Source organism: Dama dama, chromosome 33 (assembly GCF_033118175.1).
Source record: "Dama dama isolate Ldn47 chromosome 33, ASM3311817v1, whole genome shotgun sequence".
In the NCBI taxonomy this organism is placed as follows: Eukaryota; Metazoa; Chordata; class Mammalia; order Artiodactyla; family Cervidae; genus Dama; species Dama dama.
In genome coordinates this window covers 65259817-65279205 of record NC_083713.1, presented here as the reverse complement: position 1 = coordinate 65279205, position 19389 = coordinate 65259817, and the positions used below count along the sequence as shown (strand labels likewise).

The 19389-nt window shown below is 40.7% G+C and overlaps 1 protein-coding gene across 1 annotated transcript in view; it reads right to left on the bottom strand.

The window, feature by feature from the left end:
* Positions 1-19389, bottom strand: part of NCKAP5 (NCK associated protein 5) — a 1007389-nt gene that overhangs the window by 502054 nt on the left and 485946 nt on the right. The window contains exon 5 of the mRNA XM_061135363.1: positions 120-253. Coding sequence (XP_060991346.1) covers positions 120-253 — 134 coding nt within the window. The remainder of the gene's footprint in view (positions 1-119; positions 254-19389) is intronic.

The window sequence follows — 19389 nt, the reverse complement described above, 5'->3', positions numbered from 1 at the left end:
GTTGGTCATTAGCTTCTCAAATGTAACACGAGCTTGCACAGTGGCAATTCAAGCAAAGGTGTAACTGGTACGGGGAGCAATGCAGCTCAGGAAGCAAGATGCTCCGGACAGAACAGTACCTGGAGAACTGCTGCTGCAGGCCGCGCATCTGAATTCTGTTGCACTCAGATTCCAGTGTCACCTCCTGCAAGCGCTTCTCACTCTGAAGACGCAAGTGTCTCTCCTCTTCCAATTCATGTATCAGCTTCTCATGCTGTAAAAGGCACACAGCGGATGACTTTTAAGAAGGTGTTTCTTAAATATTACTACAAAATAATTAGTAGTCACTTTTGGTTGCTACATGCTACCTTGGACTTTATATATTAATTAATTTTATCCTCATTGAAACCTCATGAAGTAGGTTCTAGTATTAATCTCTTGTCATCTAGGAAACCAAGGATCCAAGACATTAAAGTAGTTTGTCGTAAAAACAAACAAGGTAACAAGTATTCAATCCTGGCTGATTTGACTCCAATGTCTGAATGATTTCCACCAAACCAGGTGGCTTCCTAGGCAGAGATGAAGACCAAAGAATGAATAATGCCATACTAGCAAATGCAAACCATTTTGAGTAATAACGAGTAAGTTCATTGGTGGCTGTTGAGAATGATTCCATCTCTTCAATCTCCGGTAATACTTTAAAGGGAACATTTCTGTATTATATACAGACATTCCAACTTAATTATGCCATGGAGCTGATGAGGATAAGGTTAAAGAACTACTTTGTATTTGCCCAATTAGATTTTTATAAATTTATAAATTTTCAATTTACAAATAAAGTGGTTTATTTCTAATCCCAGAAAATGAGCTCCTCACAAATGGACATCAGGAGTTAAAAAGAGGAACCGGATGACCCAGGATAAATGGTTCAGCAAAATCCCACTTCAGGAACAGATAAAAAGCACACATGCTCAGATTCTGACATTATAGACTCAGCTAAAACTAACAACTTTTTTGGTTCTGTTTTGCTGTTGTTGCTGCCTTTTCTTTTTTTAAAGCATGTCATGCTATTATGGCTATGGATACTACTAAATTAAGCACTTGTGTACAGCATACATAATCAACAATGAAAATCAAAGACAATGCCTGATTATGAGGGACCCACATTCTTCAAGGGAACGAATGGAAGCAGAGACTTGAATCTTTAAATAAATCAAACACTATGACTCTGTACATTGAATTATCCTGATGAAACTTGATCCACGGTAACATTCATGGAAAAAAAAAATTCTTCTGAGGCCCATGAATGAAACAGACCATTTCTGGAAAAAAATCAAGGTCCTCTAAAAATACTTCACACTCTGTGCCTTGGCAACTTTGACTATATTCTCTCTCCCGCGTAAAAAACCTGCTCCATTGGGTAGGGAGTGGCGGCTGCGCGGCGCTGGAGAGACCTTGAGGAGATGCCCCATGCTCAAGGGCAAAGGAGAAGCCCCAGTGGGACAGTAAGAGGGGACAAATCGCGTTTAGGACCCCACAGAGACTGAGACAGAACTGCGTTTGAGTGTCCCCTGTGGAGGTACGGGTCAGCAGTGGACTGCCGCAGGGGCAGGGGCTCTGGGCATAGTAGGCCAGAGTGTGCCATAAGCCCTCTTGGAGGACACTGCCATTAACCCCACCATAGAGCTGCCAGAACTTACACAGGACTGGGGAAACAGGTGCTTGGGGGTCACAGAACCTTCTAAGCGCCAGGACCCAGGAGAACGGAGCAGTGACCCCACAAGAGACTGACCCAGGCTCGCCCGTGAGTGTCCAGGAGTCTCCGGTGAATGCATGGGTTGATGGTGGCCTGCTGCAGGGATGGGGGAACTGAGTGTAGCAGTACATGAGTGGGCCTTTCGAAGGAGGTCGCCATTATCTTCATTACCTCCACCAGTTTCAGTTCAGTTTAGTCACTCAGTTGTCCCTGATTCTTTGCGACCCCGTGGACAGAAGCAAGCCAGGCTTCCCTGTCCATCACCAACTCCCAGAGTTTACTCAAACTCATGTCCATTGAGTCGGTGATGCCATCCAGCCATCTCATCCTCTGTTGTACCCTTCTCCTCTGGCCTTCAATCTCTCCTAGCATCAGAGTCTTTATAGATGAGTCAGTTCTTCCAATCAGGTGGCCCAAAGTATTGGAGTTTCAGCTTCAGCATCAGTCCTTCCAATGAACACCCAGGACTGATCTCCTTTAGGATGGACTGGTTGGATCTCCTTGCTGTCCAAGGGACTCTCAAGAGTCTTCTCTTGAGAGTTCAAAAGCATCAATTCTCTGGTGCTCAGCTTTCCTAAAAGTCCAACTCTCACATCCATACATGACTACTGGAAAAACCACAGCTTTGACTAGATGGACCTTTGTTGGCAAAGGAATGTCTCTCCTTTTTAATATGCTGTCTAGGTGGCCCCAGGTAAATAATAGGGAGGGAACACAGCCCTACCCATCAGCAGAAAATTGGATTAAAGTTTTCCTGAGTATGGCCCACCCATCAGAACAAGACCCATTTCCCCCTCAATCAGTCTCTCCCATCAGGAAGCTCCCATAAGCCTCTTATCCTTCTCCATCAGAGGGCAGACAGACTGAAAACCACAATCACAGAAAACTAACCAATCTGATCACATGGACCACAGCCTTGTCCAACTCAGTGAAACTATGAGCCATATACCCTGTAGGGCCACCCAATATGAACGGGTCATGGTGGAGAGTTCTGACAAAATGTGGTCTACTAGAGAAGAGAATGGCAAACCACTTGAGTATTCTTGCCTTGAGAACCCCATGAACAGTATGAAAAGGCAAAAAGATAGGACAATGAAAGATGAACTCCCTTTTTTCCTTGGTAAATCTAGCTAAAGTTTTCTCAGTCATCATTTTCAAAGAATCAGCTCTTAGTTTCACTGACATTTTCCGTTGTCTTTTTAGTCAACATTTTTTAGTTTAGAAACTTTTAGATATCATTTATCTCCACTCTGATCTTTGTTACATCTTTCCAGCTATGAACTTTAAGCTTAGTTTGTTTATCTTTTTTTAGTTCCTTAAGGTATAAAGTTAGGTTGTTTATTTGAGATATTTCTTTTTTCTTGAAGTAGACATGTTAGTCTGCTTGATGTTGTCTAATAAGTCCCTTACGCTATCTTCCTTTTTTCAAATTCTTTTTTTCTTCTGATCTGCTTAGATGAACTCCTTTGCCCTGTCTTCACGATCAGTGATGCCTTCTTCGGCTGAGGAACTGATCTAGTATATTTTTCATTCGTTATTTTGATCCTCAGCTCTCTGACTTCTGTTTGGTAATTTCTTATATTTTTCTATCTCTATCGATGTTCTTACTCTATTCATCTAGTCTTCTCCCAAGTTTGGTTAGCATCTTTATAACCACTACTTTGAACCCTTTATTGGGTAAATTACTCATCTCCACTTCATTTAGGTTTTTTTCCGAGGTCTTATCTTATTCTTTCATTTGGAACATATTTTTCTGTTTCCGTATTTTGCTTGACTCTTTATGATTGTTTCTGTGTATTAAGTGAAACACTTGTGTCTCCCCGCCTTGAAGGAGTGGCCTCCTTGCCCTAGATCTTGGCTTTCTCATGAAACTTTGTAATTGGCCAGGTAGTCTGCTGTATTATTTTTTAATGGCTCCCGGCTGGCGGTGGTGTGCCAAGAACTGTCAGTGTTATAAAGGGAAAGATCGCAGTCAGCATCTAGTTTCAGGGTGCTTGGAAGCCAGACCCCTCAGGCAGTAGCTTTTGACATATGCAAATGATTCAAGTTCCTTTGGGAATGCAGTTGTAAACCCTGCTGGCTCCAGACCAGGCAGTCTGGATGTGTCCTCTGGGCAACAGCTGCAATATTCAGGGCTCTAGATGAATGCATTTGGAAGTCACTAGTGTCTGTTCCCAAGACTACCGCCCCAGCCTCTAGATGAGTGGTAAATCTGAAGCTGTCCCTCAGGCTGAGGCTCCAGGATAAGTAAACAGGCCTCTTTCACAGAAAGACTAAATAAACGTGTGTCTCACTCCAGTGTCTGTGTAGTGTCCTAAGAACTGCCTCGGACTGTTAACAGATCTGTGGGACTTCACAATGCAAGCCCCTCTGGCTACCAGAGCCAGGCAATCAAGGAGCATCCCCTGTGCCCACAAAAACTGGGGCACCAGACATAGGTTAGAGCTATCTTCCAAGAGACGCTGGCATTCTGGAGCACAGTACAGAGTGTGAAGAGAGCATCTGCCCTCTAAGGTCTTTAAAAGATTTGAAGTCAGTCCTTTGATGTGTGTTTAATTAGAAGAATGCCCCTCACACTGCTGCTATGCTGATAAGTCTTTCACAGAAAGACTGAGTTCCTGGGTCTGTTGCCTCTTGCTGGGCCCTCAAGTGGTAGCTATTTAAAAATGCTTTCTCCAGTGGTTGTCATTCTACTAGACCCACAAGGGGAAGCCCTGCTGACTTCTAGAGCCAGGTGATATAGGGGTGTCCCTTTGTGGCTGCGGCAGAAATGAGGGTACCAGACAAGGGCACAAGCTCTTTTCTGGGAGATACCAGGAAGCTAGAGTGAGGGAGGTTGAGAGGATAAAGACTGTGTCTACCAGCCTTCACCCCGAGAGCCTTTCCATGGGTCGCTAGGAGTATGTCAGGCCAGGAGCTTCTGGACAAGGAAATGGGCCTCCTCAGAAAGACCACCTCAGCCCACCATGTGTCATGTTACAATCTGCTATCTGTGTGCTGGGGGTGGCAGCCTGCTAAGTACTGTCTCTCTGATTGTTATATTCCCACGAACCCAGGAAAGCAAGTATCCTGGCCGTTAGAACCAGGTGCCCAAGGGCGGTCCTCTGGGTTGCTGCCAGAAAACTGTATACCAGACATAAAAATCCAGGGCACCAGCTGTGTGTGACAGCTCCCATCTTGAGACATTGACACTGGGGATCTGGCAGGGAGAGACCACGTAGATGTCACCTTCCAAGAAGAAAAGAAAAGAGATGGTGTCTGCAGGCTTTAGTGAGGCAGAGGAAGAGTACAAGGATGCCACTGGCCAGTGCCTCCATTCATGGTCAGAATCCAAATAGGCCCCTTCCCCTCTGGCAGGCACTTAAACACTTAAAGATCAGCAAACAAATCTTCACACAGGGTCTGGGTGCTTTTGTAACCGCCGCCTCTGTGCTGTGCCCTGGGGTGAACCAGTCCTTTAAGAGCAGTTTTCCAGTTCACTATAGCTCCTTGGGTCTCATGATCATGAGCCGCACTGGCTTTCAAAGCCTGGTGTTCTGGGCGCTTGTCTCTCGGGTGCAAGTCCTGAGTTGGGGTGCCTTGATGTGGGGTACAGATTTCCCATTTCTGAGGGAGAAGTTCAGGATTTATGAGTTCCCTTCCAGTTGTGGGTCACCAGGCCAGGGTGTGGGGTTTAAGGCAGGGTCAGGTATCTGCTTCTACCCACCTCGATGGGGCCTTTTACTCACTTGATATGATGAAAAAGTTGAGCTAGTTTGGGAATCTTTTTCGGAGGGAATTGTCCCATAGGTAGCCTAGTTTTGGAGTGTCCGTGGGAGGAGGTGAGTTCAACATCTTCCCACAATGCCATCTTAGATCACCTTTTAACACTTATTTTAAAAAGACAAATTTATCCCAGCACAATGGACAGACAGCCTGAGGATGACGCTACTCTCTTAGACCCAATTTCATTCATGAGAAACATAAGTGAACACAGAAAACTACACCTGAATGAACCTAGTTAGAAATATTCAATCCCACACCTCAGCCCACCATGTGTCATGAGCCACCCCATCCACATCTGATGGTAACACTTGCCCTCTGATCTCACACAGCTTTCTTTCCACTGCTTCACAATAACTCACAAGCCCTTCCCATGATCACTCCCACAAGCAAAGTGCACGTCCTTTTCAAAGTCAAGTGCCATATTTATTGTGTTATTTCTGTATATCTTAACCATTTAACGCTGTAAAACTTAGCTGCCATTTTTATTAGATGCCTATTTTTTTTAAGAGTCACTTACAAAGTTTTTCAGTATTGTGTCCCTGGTTTCATTTTTCCTACAAGCCCTGTGCAGTGATTTTTAGAAATAGATATGTCATATTACAGCAGAGCTATGTATCATGGTGGAGAAAAAGAACTCAGAATCAAGAGGAAGATTCCAAAGCCCTTTCCTCTTTAAGTAAGTAAGTAAGTGTTAATCTCTCAGTCGTGTCCAGCTTTTGCGGCCCATGGACTGTATGTAGCCTGCTAGGCTACTCTGTCCACGGGATTCTCTAGGCAAGAATACCAGAGTGAGTTGCCATTTCCTTCTCCTTCCTTCTCTGGGCACAAGAGAATAGTTGGACCTTCAACACAGAATCAAACATAAAAACCAAAAGAAAGTGTTTTATATATTTTTTTTAAGTTTTTGTTTTGATGTGGACCATTTTTTTTTAATCTTTATTGAATTTGTTACAATATTGCTTCTCTTTTATGTTATGATTTCTTGGCCACAAGGAGCATGGGATCTTAGTTCTGGGACCGGGGATCAAACCTACCATCCCCTGCATTGGGAGGGAAAGTCTAAATCATTGGACTTCCAGGGAAGTCCCAAGAAAACTCTTAATTTCAAGTCTTTTGATCACATCTTTATCTCATAGCCTTCACATAAGATTTCCTCAATCACTAGCCTGTAACTAAACCTCCAGCAAGGGAGACTCCACCATTCCCCTGGGTAACTCAATTTATTTTTTTTAACTCCTTTTTTGCTAATTTTCCTGAGTTGCTTAAATTGTTTTGAGTATCAAAAAAGCCTCTTAATTGTATATTACCAGGAAATGGAAAAAAATCTATAAGTACTATCATTATTTGCTAATTTAATACAATTCTTCTTAGAAGAAGATCTATGTACACACACTTATGGACATATTAATTCACTTAGACCACAAATGTTTACTGAACAGGTACTACTATGTGCCAGGCATTAGACGAGACAAGCAAAGAATCCAAAAGACACGCTCCCTGGCTGCAGTAGACTTAGTCACCGGCGGGCGTGGCAGGTACTACATGCACTATCACACAGACAAATGCATCAATGTAAACTGATGGATAATTAAGGGGTTGCTGAAAGATGACAGCCAGAGGAACTGATTTTGTTCAGTGTGTTAGGGAAAGGATTCTCTGAGGAAATAATATACAAACTGAGGTCTCTGTGATGACCAGGAGTTACTTGGTAAAGAAAAGGGATCAGTTCTATAAGCAGAATGAGTAGCAAGCAGAAAGTCTTTAGTTACATGTGAAAAGAACAAAGAGAAGTTCAGCGTGCCTGGAGCCTGGTGAGCAAGGGGACAGAGTGACATATGACACAGGCAGAAGGAGCCAGGGGAACAAGAAGGTCATATTAAAATGTGACATTATATCTAGAGTACAACAATAACTGTTTACCACATTTTAATCAAGTGAGTGATAGAATCTAATAAAGATTTTGCAAAGATCACCTGACGACTGAGTGGATAAAAACCTGAACTAAGAGGCTGAATAACAGAATGGGAAGATATTTAAATAGAGAATGGTGAATGCTACCAGTTAAGACTGTACCACTTGCTAGTCCAGCAGGTCTGGACAGGGGATTTAACTTGAAATATAACTGTTTTAAGCTTGCTTCTTCTGCATATTTGGGACAGCAAAATGGCCCAACCCAACTTCACAGTATCACTGTGAGGAATGAATAAAATAATGTATAGAAAAGCACTGAAAAATCTTGAAAGTCCCATATAAAAATAATATATGGCTAACGAGAACTATACAGCTTACATTATCTAATAGAGTTACTTTTAGTAAATTCCATAGGCATTTTAGTCTTTAATGATCACTACATATTAAATAAATATCACAGTTACATATTTCTCTTAAAAGGCTCAAACATGTGTTTTTTTAAAGCAGATCAAACATTAATTCTGAAAGGAAGTACCTTTTAAATTATATTTTAATGTGAGAACCTAGAGACCAACTTTATCCAAATGTTATCTAGAATGCATATAACCCTGTGTTTGGACCTCCTACTAGACATTATTTTTCAGTCTCCTTACCCAGTATCGTCTTAAACAGATGGCCTGATCTGTGATGTGCCAAAACGCCAGGAGTTAATAAGATATTAACACTTGATTGCAAATACAGAAAGCCAAGAAATACCTCTCTCCAAGGTCTAATGATATTTAGTGATTCTAGTTACATGCGTGGGTGATACTACTGGCAAACTTAGTTACAAAAGAGTCACAGTATATTAACATTTATGTATGGAAACGAGAAAGATGGTACTAATGAACCTATCTGCAAGGCAGCAAAGGAGACACAGGCACAGAGAATAGACTTACAGACAGGATTGAGGGGAGGCAGGAGAGGGTGAGATGAATGGAGAGAATAGCATGGAAGCTTATACATGACCATATGTAAAACAGAGAGCCAACGGGAATTTGCTATATGACTCAGGAAACTCAAACCGGGGCTCTATAACCATCTAGAGGGGTGGGAAGCGGTAGGAGGTGGAGGGAGGTTCAAGAGAGAAAAGACATATATACACCTATGGCTAATACATGGTGATGTATGGCAGAAATCAAACCAATATTGTAAAGCAATTGTCCTTCAATTAAAAGTAAATAAATTTTACAAAAGGAGGAGTTTACTTGCTGTGAAAGTTCCAGTGCCAGCATGTACGGTCATGAGCTAGGTGAAGATGCACGGGAGTAAGAGAGGCACCTCCCACACAAGCTCCAGGCATTCCGTGTAAGCCCCGCCCAGTGAGTGACACGAGGCCTCGTGTCATCTGGAGGTATTCTGCACTGATATGATGCTCAACGGCACATGATACTATTATAGAACGGCATTCACTATGCTTCCATTTCAAAAGATTTCTTGAAATGTGTTCAAATTATAATATTTTTCTTTAATAATATTTTACAACCAAACAGTTATAGGAAAAATATTAACACTCTTGGATGGTGAAAGAATCTAAAAGATACTGAAAAATGAACTAAAGGCCATTAGAGAAGGCCCCTGGGATTAAATATTCTTGGGTATTTATGAAAAAAATATATAAACTCATTCAAGAAATGGGGACTCTGGCAAATAAGCTATATACTGTGCCAAGGGGATTTTAAGTAAATAGACTATTAGAAAAGTACATTTGAATCAATGACATACACATAAAGCATGGCAGTAAGACACAATAATCAAAATTGCTTAGATTTGCTTATTAATTGGTATCCAGACAATCACAGATTTTGTCATGTGTTCACCAATCAACATCTGATGTATACTGAAATGTTTTAAGACTACCCAGAGTGCAGAGTTACAAAGAATAGCAAGGAGAGATAAGAAAGCCTTCCTCAGAGATCAGTGCAAAGAAATAGAGGAAAACAATAGAATGGGAAAGACTAGATATCTCTTCAAGAAAATTAGAGATACCAAAGGAACATTTCATGCAAAGATGAGCTCAATAAAGGACAGAAATGGTATGGACCTAACAGAACCAGAAGATATTAAGAAGAGGTGGCAAGAATACACAGAAGAACTGTACAAAAAAGATCTTCATGACCCAGATAAACACAATGGTGTGATCACTCATACTCACCTAGAGCCAGATATCCTGGAATGTGAAGTCAAGTGGGCCTTAGGAAGCATCACTACAAACAAAGCTAGTGGAGGCAATGGAATTCCAGTTGAGCTATTTCAAATCCTAAAAGATGATGCTGTGAAAGTGCTTCACTAAATATGTCAGCAAATTTGGAAAACTCAGCAGTGGCCACAGGACTGGAAAAGGTCAGTTTTCATTCCAATCCCTAAGAAAGGCAATGCCAAAGAATGTTCAAACTACTGCACAATTGCACTCATCTCACACACTAGTAAAGTAATGCTCAAAATTCTCCAAGCCAGGCTTCAGCAATACATGAACCGTAAACTTCCAGATGTTCAAACTGGTTTTAGAAAAGGCAGAGGAACCAGAGATCAAATTGCCAACATCCGCTGGATCATGGAAAAAGCAAGAGAGTTCCAGAAAAACATCTACTTCTGCTTTATTCACTATGCCAAAGCTTTTGACTGTGTGGATCAAAATAAACTGTGGAAAATTCTGAAAGAGATGGGAATACCAGACCACCTGACCTGTCTCTTGAGAAACCTGTATACAGGTCAGGAAGCAACAGTTAGAATTGGACACGGAACAACAGACTGGTTCCAAATTGGGAAAGGAGTACATCAAGGCTGTATATTGTCACCCTGCTTATTTAACTTATATGCAGAGTACATCATGAGAAATGCTGGGCTGGAGGAAGCACAAGCTGGAATCAAGATTGCCAGGAGAAATATCAATAACCTCAGATATGCAGATGACACCACCCTTATGGCAGAAAGTGAGGAAGAACGAAAGAGCTTCTTGATACAAGTGAAATAAGAGAGTGAAAAAGTTGGCTTAAAGCTCAACATTCAGAACACTAAGATCACGGCATCTGATCCCATCACTTCATGGCAAATAGATGGGGAAACAGTGGAAACAGTGGCTGACTTTATTTTTCTGGGCTCCAAAATGACTGTAGATGGTAATTGCAACCATGAAATTAAAAGACGCTTGCTCCTTGGAAGGAAAGTTATGACCAACCTAGACAGCATATTAAAAAGCAGAGACATTACTTTGTCAACAAAGGTCTGTCTAGTCAAGCTATGGTTTTTCCAGTAGTCATGTATGGATGTGAGACTTGGACTATAAAGAAAGCTACTGAAGAATTGATGCTTTTGAACTGTGGTTTTGGAGAAGACTCTTAACAGTCCCTTGAACTGCAATGAGATCCAACCAGTCCAGCCTAAAGGAGATCAGTCCTGAGTGCTCATTGGAGGGACTGATGCAGAAGCTGAAACTCCAATACTTTGGCCACCTGATGCTGAGAGCTGACTTATTTGAAAAGACCCTGACGCTGGGAAAGATTGAGGGCAGGAGGAGAAGGGTTCGACAGAGAATGAGATGGTTGGATGGCATCACCGACACAATGGACATGGGTTTGGGTGGCCTTTGGGAGTTGGTGATGGACAGGGAGGCCTGGTGTGCTGCGGTTCATGAGGTCGCAAAGAGTCGGACATGACTGAGTGACTGAACTGAACTGAGAGACCCAAAATAATCCTTTTATTTCTCTTGCTACCTATTGAGAATCCAAAATTGACAAGTGACTCTTTTTCTTCTGAAGTCCATAAACTAAATACACATCAGCAACAAGTGAAACTGCTATGTTTTCTTGAAAACTAGTTTTTAATGAGAAAACTCTGCATTAACCAATTTCTATCAAGCTGCTGTAAAAATGGTTCTAAATTAAGCTATACTTATTACCTTTAATTGCAGCCTCATTTTCGCTTTTTACACAAATTGCAATATATTTTCCCTGTAAGGCTCCCTGAATTCAATAACCCCATTAGTTATGAAAGATTCTGTTACCCTAGAAGCAGAAAACCAGATAAGGAACTTTAGAATTGATTTTTTTCAAAGCCTGTGCTGTTGCCTGTAACAGAAGTATCAGAATCAGATTCTGAGATGCTAGGACAGAAGTGGCCCAATACACATTTACAGAGCTGATAACATCACCCAAGAGAGACAAAGCTTTTATTCTAAGAAAAAAATACACAGAGCTCGGTTTAAAAAAAAAATTTTTTTTTTGACAGGATAGCAGAAAGGGTAAGCAAGACAAATAAAGGAAAGGTGTGTGTGTTGGGAGTGGAAATTTCAAGGGTAAAGAAGACAGATCTGCTCTTAGGAGGAGCTTAAACATGTCCTCAATGCTAGACGGGAGCTCTAAAAAGAGAAGTGGCCACAGGTGAATCACTCCACATGATTACATTTTCTTAGGCAAAAATCATCTATATATTTATTACTTATCAAGAAGATACCAATGTGCACTTTATGGCAGGAGTATTTTCAGGATGGGTTGTGCACAGAAGCATGATAAAACGAAGGTTGGGAATGTCAAGATTGATGTGGATTATAAAAACATGTGGGAACAAATTGTGACAAATCATGGTATCCAACAAAGAGAGCAAATTAAGTTGTCTTTTGCTTATCGTCACTGATCTTTATTATTGATCAAATAGGGCTACAGAAAGAATAAAGTAGTGATATGGCATTCATAATATAAAGTAATGCAGTTTTGACTTTATTATCACCATACAGCTAAAAAAATAAAAGGACAGAAAGCTATACACTGATCCACACACCACAGTTTTCATCCATTTACAGTGCTATGAACTTCACCATCAGGACTTCTGTGAAAGCGCCACAGGGAACGCCAGTCCACTGGGTTATTGTCTTTTTTGTTCTCCCATTAATTCGCTGTGCAACATACAATGACCTTTTTGGACCCCTTTCTAAAATGCTAAGGTTCCTTTCAACACTCACATAGACATCCATGAACTCTGCCACAATCAATGATGGGGTTTGGGACAAGTTACGCTTAAATGTGGCACCTTGGCAGACTGAATGTCTTAACCTGAAGCAGCCTGACGAAGCAAGATGCAGAAGATGCAAGGTCGCTCTGACCTTCCCCAACTCCTTCACCTTCTTCCCAGCAACAGGTCATAAAACTCCCATGTGAGAGAAGTCCTTCCTCTACCCAGGAGACAGAGAATTTCAGGCCAGAAGTTCACACAAACAAACCTTGTTAAACTAACTCATCCTACTAGTATTCTTCACCACTTACTACCCCTAGCCCATACCCCTCTGCCCTGTTAATTGTTCACAAATTGGTCCCGTTCCCCCCCACCCCCCCGCCCCTGCTCTTTTTTTTTTTTTTTTTAAATATAAAAGCTTTCTGCTCTGGTCACTTCCTTGGGTCATTTTCTTGTGAAGGCTCCTATGTACGCATAAAGTTCAATACAATGTAAACAATAAGGTCCTAATGGAAACCACAGAGAACTATATTCAATATCTTATAATAAACCATAATGGAAAAGATTATGAAAAAGAATGTATATGTATATATCTCTGTGTAAAAGAATATATGCAAGTGTGTGTATAATTGAATCACTTTGCTGCACAGCAGAAATTAACACTTTGTAACTCAACTATACTTCAATAAAAGAAATTTTTAAAAATGAATAAAATGCATTTGTTTTTCTTCTGTTAATCTGTTTTATATCATTTTAATTCTTAGGCCCAGGCAGAAGCCAAAAAAGGGTAGAAAACAATCTCTCCTTCCCTATAGCACCAAGGAAAACATAAATACTAATGGCGCAGAGTATAATGAGATGAAACATGGTATCTATAACACATGGGGGTATATATATGTGGGGTTAGTCATAGCATGGATTTCATCCTATGTATGGATGAAGGTGACTGACATCCCTGAGTGGACAGTGAGGTGGGTGAAGCTGTGGATTTAAGAGGATAAGGATATCACTTTCTTGGCTAGTGTAAAATAGGCAAAGTGAAGTGAAAGTGTAAGTCATGCAGTTGTGTCCAACTCTTTGCCACCCCATGGACTGTAGCCCACCAGGTTCCTCTGTCCACGGGATTCTCCAGGCAAGAACACTGGAATGGGTGGCCATTCCCTTCTCCAGGGGATCTTCCCAACCCAGGAATCAAACCTCAGTCTCCTGCATTGCAGGCAGTTTCTTCTCCAACTGAGCCGCCACGGAAGCCCGTAAAACAGGCAAGGCAATGTTGAAATGGTAACTAACACTGGGCATTACACAACTGGGAAGAGAAGCGGTGAAACTCTGACCCCAGAGGCACAGGTTTTCGTTAGGTTCCCAAACAACTGCAAGTCTCGGTAAGCTCTGTGAGTGACAGAATCTAAATGCTTGAGCAAGAGGACTCTTCCTCAGGGTCTACCCAGAAGTGAAAGGCAACTGTAATAGGAACCAGAAGTGACTGCTTCCTAATTATTGTCCACCATTAGCAATGGTACCTTGAGTTGGAAAAGGCTTTCCTTAGGATTTTCTGGCTCACTGACTTTCTGACTTCAACAAGCTTCTCAGAAAACCATTTTCTCCCAAGCCTTTGAATATCTGATGATTATGGAGGCTGACCAATGAAAGCAAAATGTCAAGTAATGAGGTGAATAGATGCTTGGCTTCCACTGTCAAATGCCAATTCAGACACCTCAATCATTTCTTTGAGTAAACTTGGTCTAAAGGCCCAATTTTCAAGTTTACTTTTAAAAAAGCTTCATCTATACAACCATGGGGCTCTTTTATAAGAAGTCAATGACTCCTTCTCTGGTCACAGATCTTTCTCTGTTGTCATGTTAATTGATCACCATTAACAGTAGCTACTAATTATTCTATCCCTCTGGGGGTTCTCAAAAGTCAATTTTATTTATTAAATGCCTTCCAACTTGACTGAAGTCTTAAGTATTCTTTTCTGTTTCGTGGATAGAGTATACTTCATATAAGGAAGTGGGAGAATTTCAGTCTTTCAGGGAATTTTTACTTTCAGGCTGGCACCAGTCCACATGGCCCTAGATTTACTTTTTCTCCATTTCACCCCCACTCTGTGCCTTTTCTATCTTTACCCCACCGTGACTGGTGGAGAATGAATGGATTTTTTCAGCACTCAGTTTCCATTGCAAACTCTGAGTCACTACATTTCTCTCCTCACTCCTTACTGTGGAGAATTCCCAGATCTTTCATTGTCTGTTGGAGTATAATTATTTTACAATGTTGTATTATTCTCTGTTGTACAGCAAGGTCGATCAGCTGGATGTAAACACACATCCCCTTCTTCCTGAGCCCCCCTCACTCGGCTCCTTCCCACTCCTCTAGGTCATCACAGAGCACCAGCTCCATGTGGTCTCCCCCTGTAGACTCCACTCATTAACTCCAGCTCTACAGACCATCAAAGTTAACAGTCGCTCTGCCTTCTCTACCCTGTCTCTCTTACTCCATTGCCTACCTAATTTGTTGTTTATCTCCTACATTGATGTCCTTAATATTTAACTTAGCTTTTTAAAAAGTACATGATGTCACATTATTTGCCAAGCATTTCCTATATAATTATTATCCCCTATCTCCTCAAAGAGTACCTTTTTCTTAAGGCAGAGATTGAGCTTTGCACTTGGTAATAAAACCCTGTGGAAGGTTAGCGTATCACTAAGCATTCTAAAAGTGCTCCATACACTCTTGTTTGAGTTCACCCAAATCCTACTGACCTCCCACTACATCCTCTCCCTTACTTGGCAGCTAGTTCTAGGTTTGCAAAGTTTGTATCCATGACAACTTTCAGTCTTTGCTTTAAGGACAATGTGATGAGATTTTTTTCTTTGGTTTAAAAACCCTCAAGACACATCTCACCCTGGGCTTGTCATTTTATTTCCCTGACCATTGCTTTTGTCTGGTCTTGTTTTTTGCCCTCTCCTAACGGCCCATAGATTGTAATCCCAAACTTCAGAAAGAAATCTCTTATTTCATTAGTCACTTTCATTTCTCAACTATTAAGTCAAAAATTTTCTTTTTAGGGCATATGCTGTGGCCTTTTGAAAAAGCATGTCTAATTTCATTACATTTTTTAGGATAGTGCATTTTACTGTTCTTTTGTTCACCCTACTAGATTTTACAGAATTGTAGGAGGAAAAAACTATTCAGACAAAGAATTATTGTTTCCTTGTGATTGGAATCCTTATATTCCTGCCTTTCTTCAGTGAATGGGTGTAATTATGTGTATGGGAAATTAGAGTATTTGCTATGATAATTATTCACTCCTCTCAAACAGGAGAATAATTATAATGTCAGCAACAGACTGTACAAGGTATTACCAGAGCTTTCCTTTAAAATCTGTCAGAGAAATGGCTTCTGGAACCTCAGTAATTAATATTAATTTCTCACAAATACATTTTATTCATTTGGAAAACATATTAGAATGCCTTCATACTTGAATTTTATGGTAGAAAACTCTCTCTGGATATTTTTTTAAGCTAGACCCTGAGAACATCTAGATAGGCTTTTACATAGCCAGCTTCCATTATTTTATGATACTAGACTATTTTAGACACATAAAATTTTAAAACAACATGATTTTTAGCAGTGCCCCTTATCCTTGTTAGCAAATGCAAACTTACATATTCTATCACTCCATTAAAAGGTCAGCTATAACATTTAAAAGATCAATGTGGAACTAATCACAAGTTTTGGTTCAATGCTTTAGCATTTCATTTCATACAATTACCAAAGCTAGAAGAAACTGAAAATATTATGCATTGAATAATTACAGTTTATGTTACTTTTGAGAGGTAAGGTTAAACAGAAATACCATTTTTATGGGGAAATCATTAAAGACATATAAATGAACCATGAATCTATAGAAAGGGAAAAATGTGTGTTATGAAAACACAATCTGAGCATGTCTTTGAAAGGGGTACTTAACCCTTGGTTAATCACATAAATGAAAGAGAAGATTATGATGCAAAATTTCAGTTCCTGAGTGATGGGCTTCCCTGGTGGCTCAGATGGTAGGGAATTTGTCTGCAATGTGGGTGACCCGGGTTTAATCCCTGGATTGGGAAGATACCCTGGAGAAGGGAATGGCAACCCGCTCTAATATCCTTGCCTGGAGAATTCCACGGACAGAGGCGTCTGGTGGGCTACAATCCATGGGGTCACACAGAGTCAGACACAACAGAGCAACCAACACACACTGCATAGTGGCAGACAGTTGCAAGTGAAACCTAACAGAAAACACTGCCCCAGATGGTACGTAATATCATGAAAAAGAGGTCAATGTAGACTATAGTTACCACGTACAGAATGTCTGTCTATCACACTGCTGAGAAAACCTCATAGTAGAAATTCCTACATTATGACTATAGGTTGTTGTTATACAATTTAAGTGAGCATCAGAAATTATATTCTCAAGTGATTTTTTTTTTTTTTTTTTTTTGGTGATTCCCGGGCTTCTCCCCAGTTTCCATTCCTGGCTGAATGTTTAGCCCTCTCTCATCCGGAAGTGGTCTCTCCTGAATGGCTTAATCAGACTTGAAAGAACACAACCAAGCTATTCAACTAGGTTTCTGCTAGAAACCTATGGATCCTCTATAGATCTTACAATCAAAAGTAAAGATGGATGAACCTTGAGACTATTATACAGAGTGAAGTAAATCAGAAAGAGAAAGACAAAAATCATTTATTAATGCATATATATGGAATCTAGAAAGAGGGTACTGATGATTCTACATGCAGGGCAGCAAAGGAGACACAGACATAAAGAACAAACTTTTGGACTCAGTGGGAGAAGGAGAGGCTGGGATGACCTGAGAGAATAGCACTGAAATATATACGTTACCATATGTAAAACAGATAGCCAGTGGGAGTTTGATGTATGATTAAGGGCACCCAAAGACCGTGCTCTGTGGGTGCTCTGACAACCTGGAGGGATGGCGTGGGGAGGGAGGTGGGAGGAGGATTCAGGAGTGAGGGGACACATGTATGCTTATGGCCGATTCATATTGATATATGGCAAAAACCATGAATATTGTAAAGTAATTATCCTCCAATTAAAAAACAAACTTGAGAAGGAAATGGCAACCCACTCCAGAACTCTTGCCTGGAGAATTCCATGGACAGAGGAGCAGGACAGGCTGCAGCCCATGGAATCGCAAAGTGTTGGACACGACTGTGCTGCTAACTTTCAACTTTCATAAAAAAACAAACAAAAAGTAAATGAAAGTCTTTACTCGGAAAGGCACTTTAGATCACCACGTCCAATCGAGGTCCTAAAGGGTGCTAACTGTCCAGGGGGATCCAGCCCAGCCCAAGTCTTTGTGCAGAGCAGATCAAACCTCCTCTTCATAGTCTCTCTTCCCAACATAACTGAGTGAAAAGCAAATTTTCAGGAGGTTGGTGGAACTGTGCTTCTGGAATATTAGTATTTACACGTAAAACTTTTATCTACATTTATCAATTACTTTCCTTTGCCATTTAAGATCAAAACAAAACTCCTACATGATGATAGAAAAGCAACTGGCAAGACCATAAAACATTTTAATCATCATTATATTAGTATCTTTAAAAGCAGTCTTCCCAGGTGGCTCAGCGGTAAAGAATCCACCTGCAATGCAGAAGACGTGGGTTCGATCCCTGGTTCAGAAAAATCCCCTGGAGAAGGAAATAGCAACCCACTCCAGTATTCTTGCCTGGGAAATCCCATGGACAGAGGAGCCTGGCAGGCTACAGTCCAGGAGGTCACAAAAGAGGTAGACACAACGGAGCAACTAGACAATAACAAGAACAATCTTTAAAATGCCTCCTAGAAAAAATTTGCATTCCTCTTCAGAAAGCAACAATGTTAAATGCTAAGTGTTGCTTTTTGTTTTTTGGGCCAATCCTTAAATGTTATGAAATGTGGTTCCTTTAGTTTTACAGGTATAGAATATTGGCGCACTGTGTAAATTTCTATACAAGCTAGGACTCTCAAAAGTTTTTGATCAAAGAAATGGATTCAACAGATACAAAGAAAATGAGTGAGACCTAACTGCTATTAATTGTTATGGTCAAGAAAAACATGGGTATTAGAACACAGGCATGGCATTCATCACACCCAAATGCCTAGAACATCAGCAGACCAGGAAGAATTATACATAGTGCACGATTTACAAAGACTCAGTATGCTGAACATTACTTTCAAGGTGTTATTGCATAAATAAAAGCACAACTTCTATAATACTGGGACTCTGAGCCTTATTTTATTTTCCTTTTTGCTTAAAAAAGGATCCAAAAGGATCCATCTAATCAACAAGATGGTGGCCACTGGTATTCAGTATGACCATGGCTGGTGGCAGCAACCCCACTGATGCGTAGGGCAAGGATATATGTACATATGCACATTTAAAGAGTGTCTGTGTTAGGGCTTCCCTGATGATGCAGTATCTAATATTCTGTACTCCCAATGCAGAGGACCTGCATTTGATCCCTGATCAGGGAACTAGATTCCACATGCCACAACTAAGAGTTTGCATGTTGCAACAAAAGCTCCCGTGTGCAGCAACTAAGCCCCAGTGCAGCCAAATAAATAAAGATAAATATTTCAAAAATTCTTAAAAATAAAGTAAAAAAATGTATACTTAAAATTACAAAAGAAATTATGAAAACAAATCCAGGGCAAATCAAGTGAGTGAGAATAAAAGATGGGGAAAAAATTAATATTCCTATATATATAATAGATATATATTAATGATGAATCCAGACTGAGTGTTCTAAGCACTTTTCATGAATTATCCACTGAGTCTCACAACACACTGGACTGCAGGCACTATTTCCAAGACAATTTTCATTTATGATCATGAAGCTAAGGCTATAGGAACTGGTTAGCAGAGCCAGGCTGAGCCTAGGCAACCTGATTTCAGGGTTGCAGAGCTTGATTGCCTCTTCTTACAAGTACCAAAGAGTTT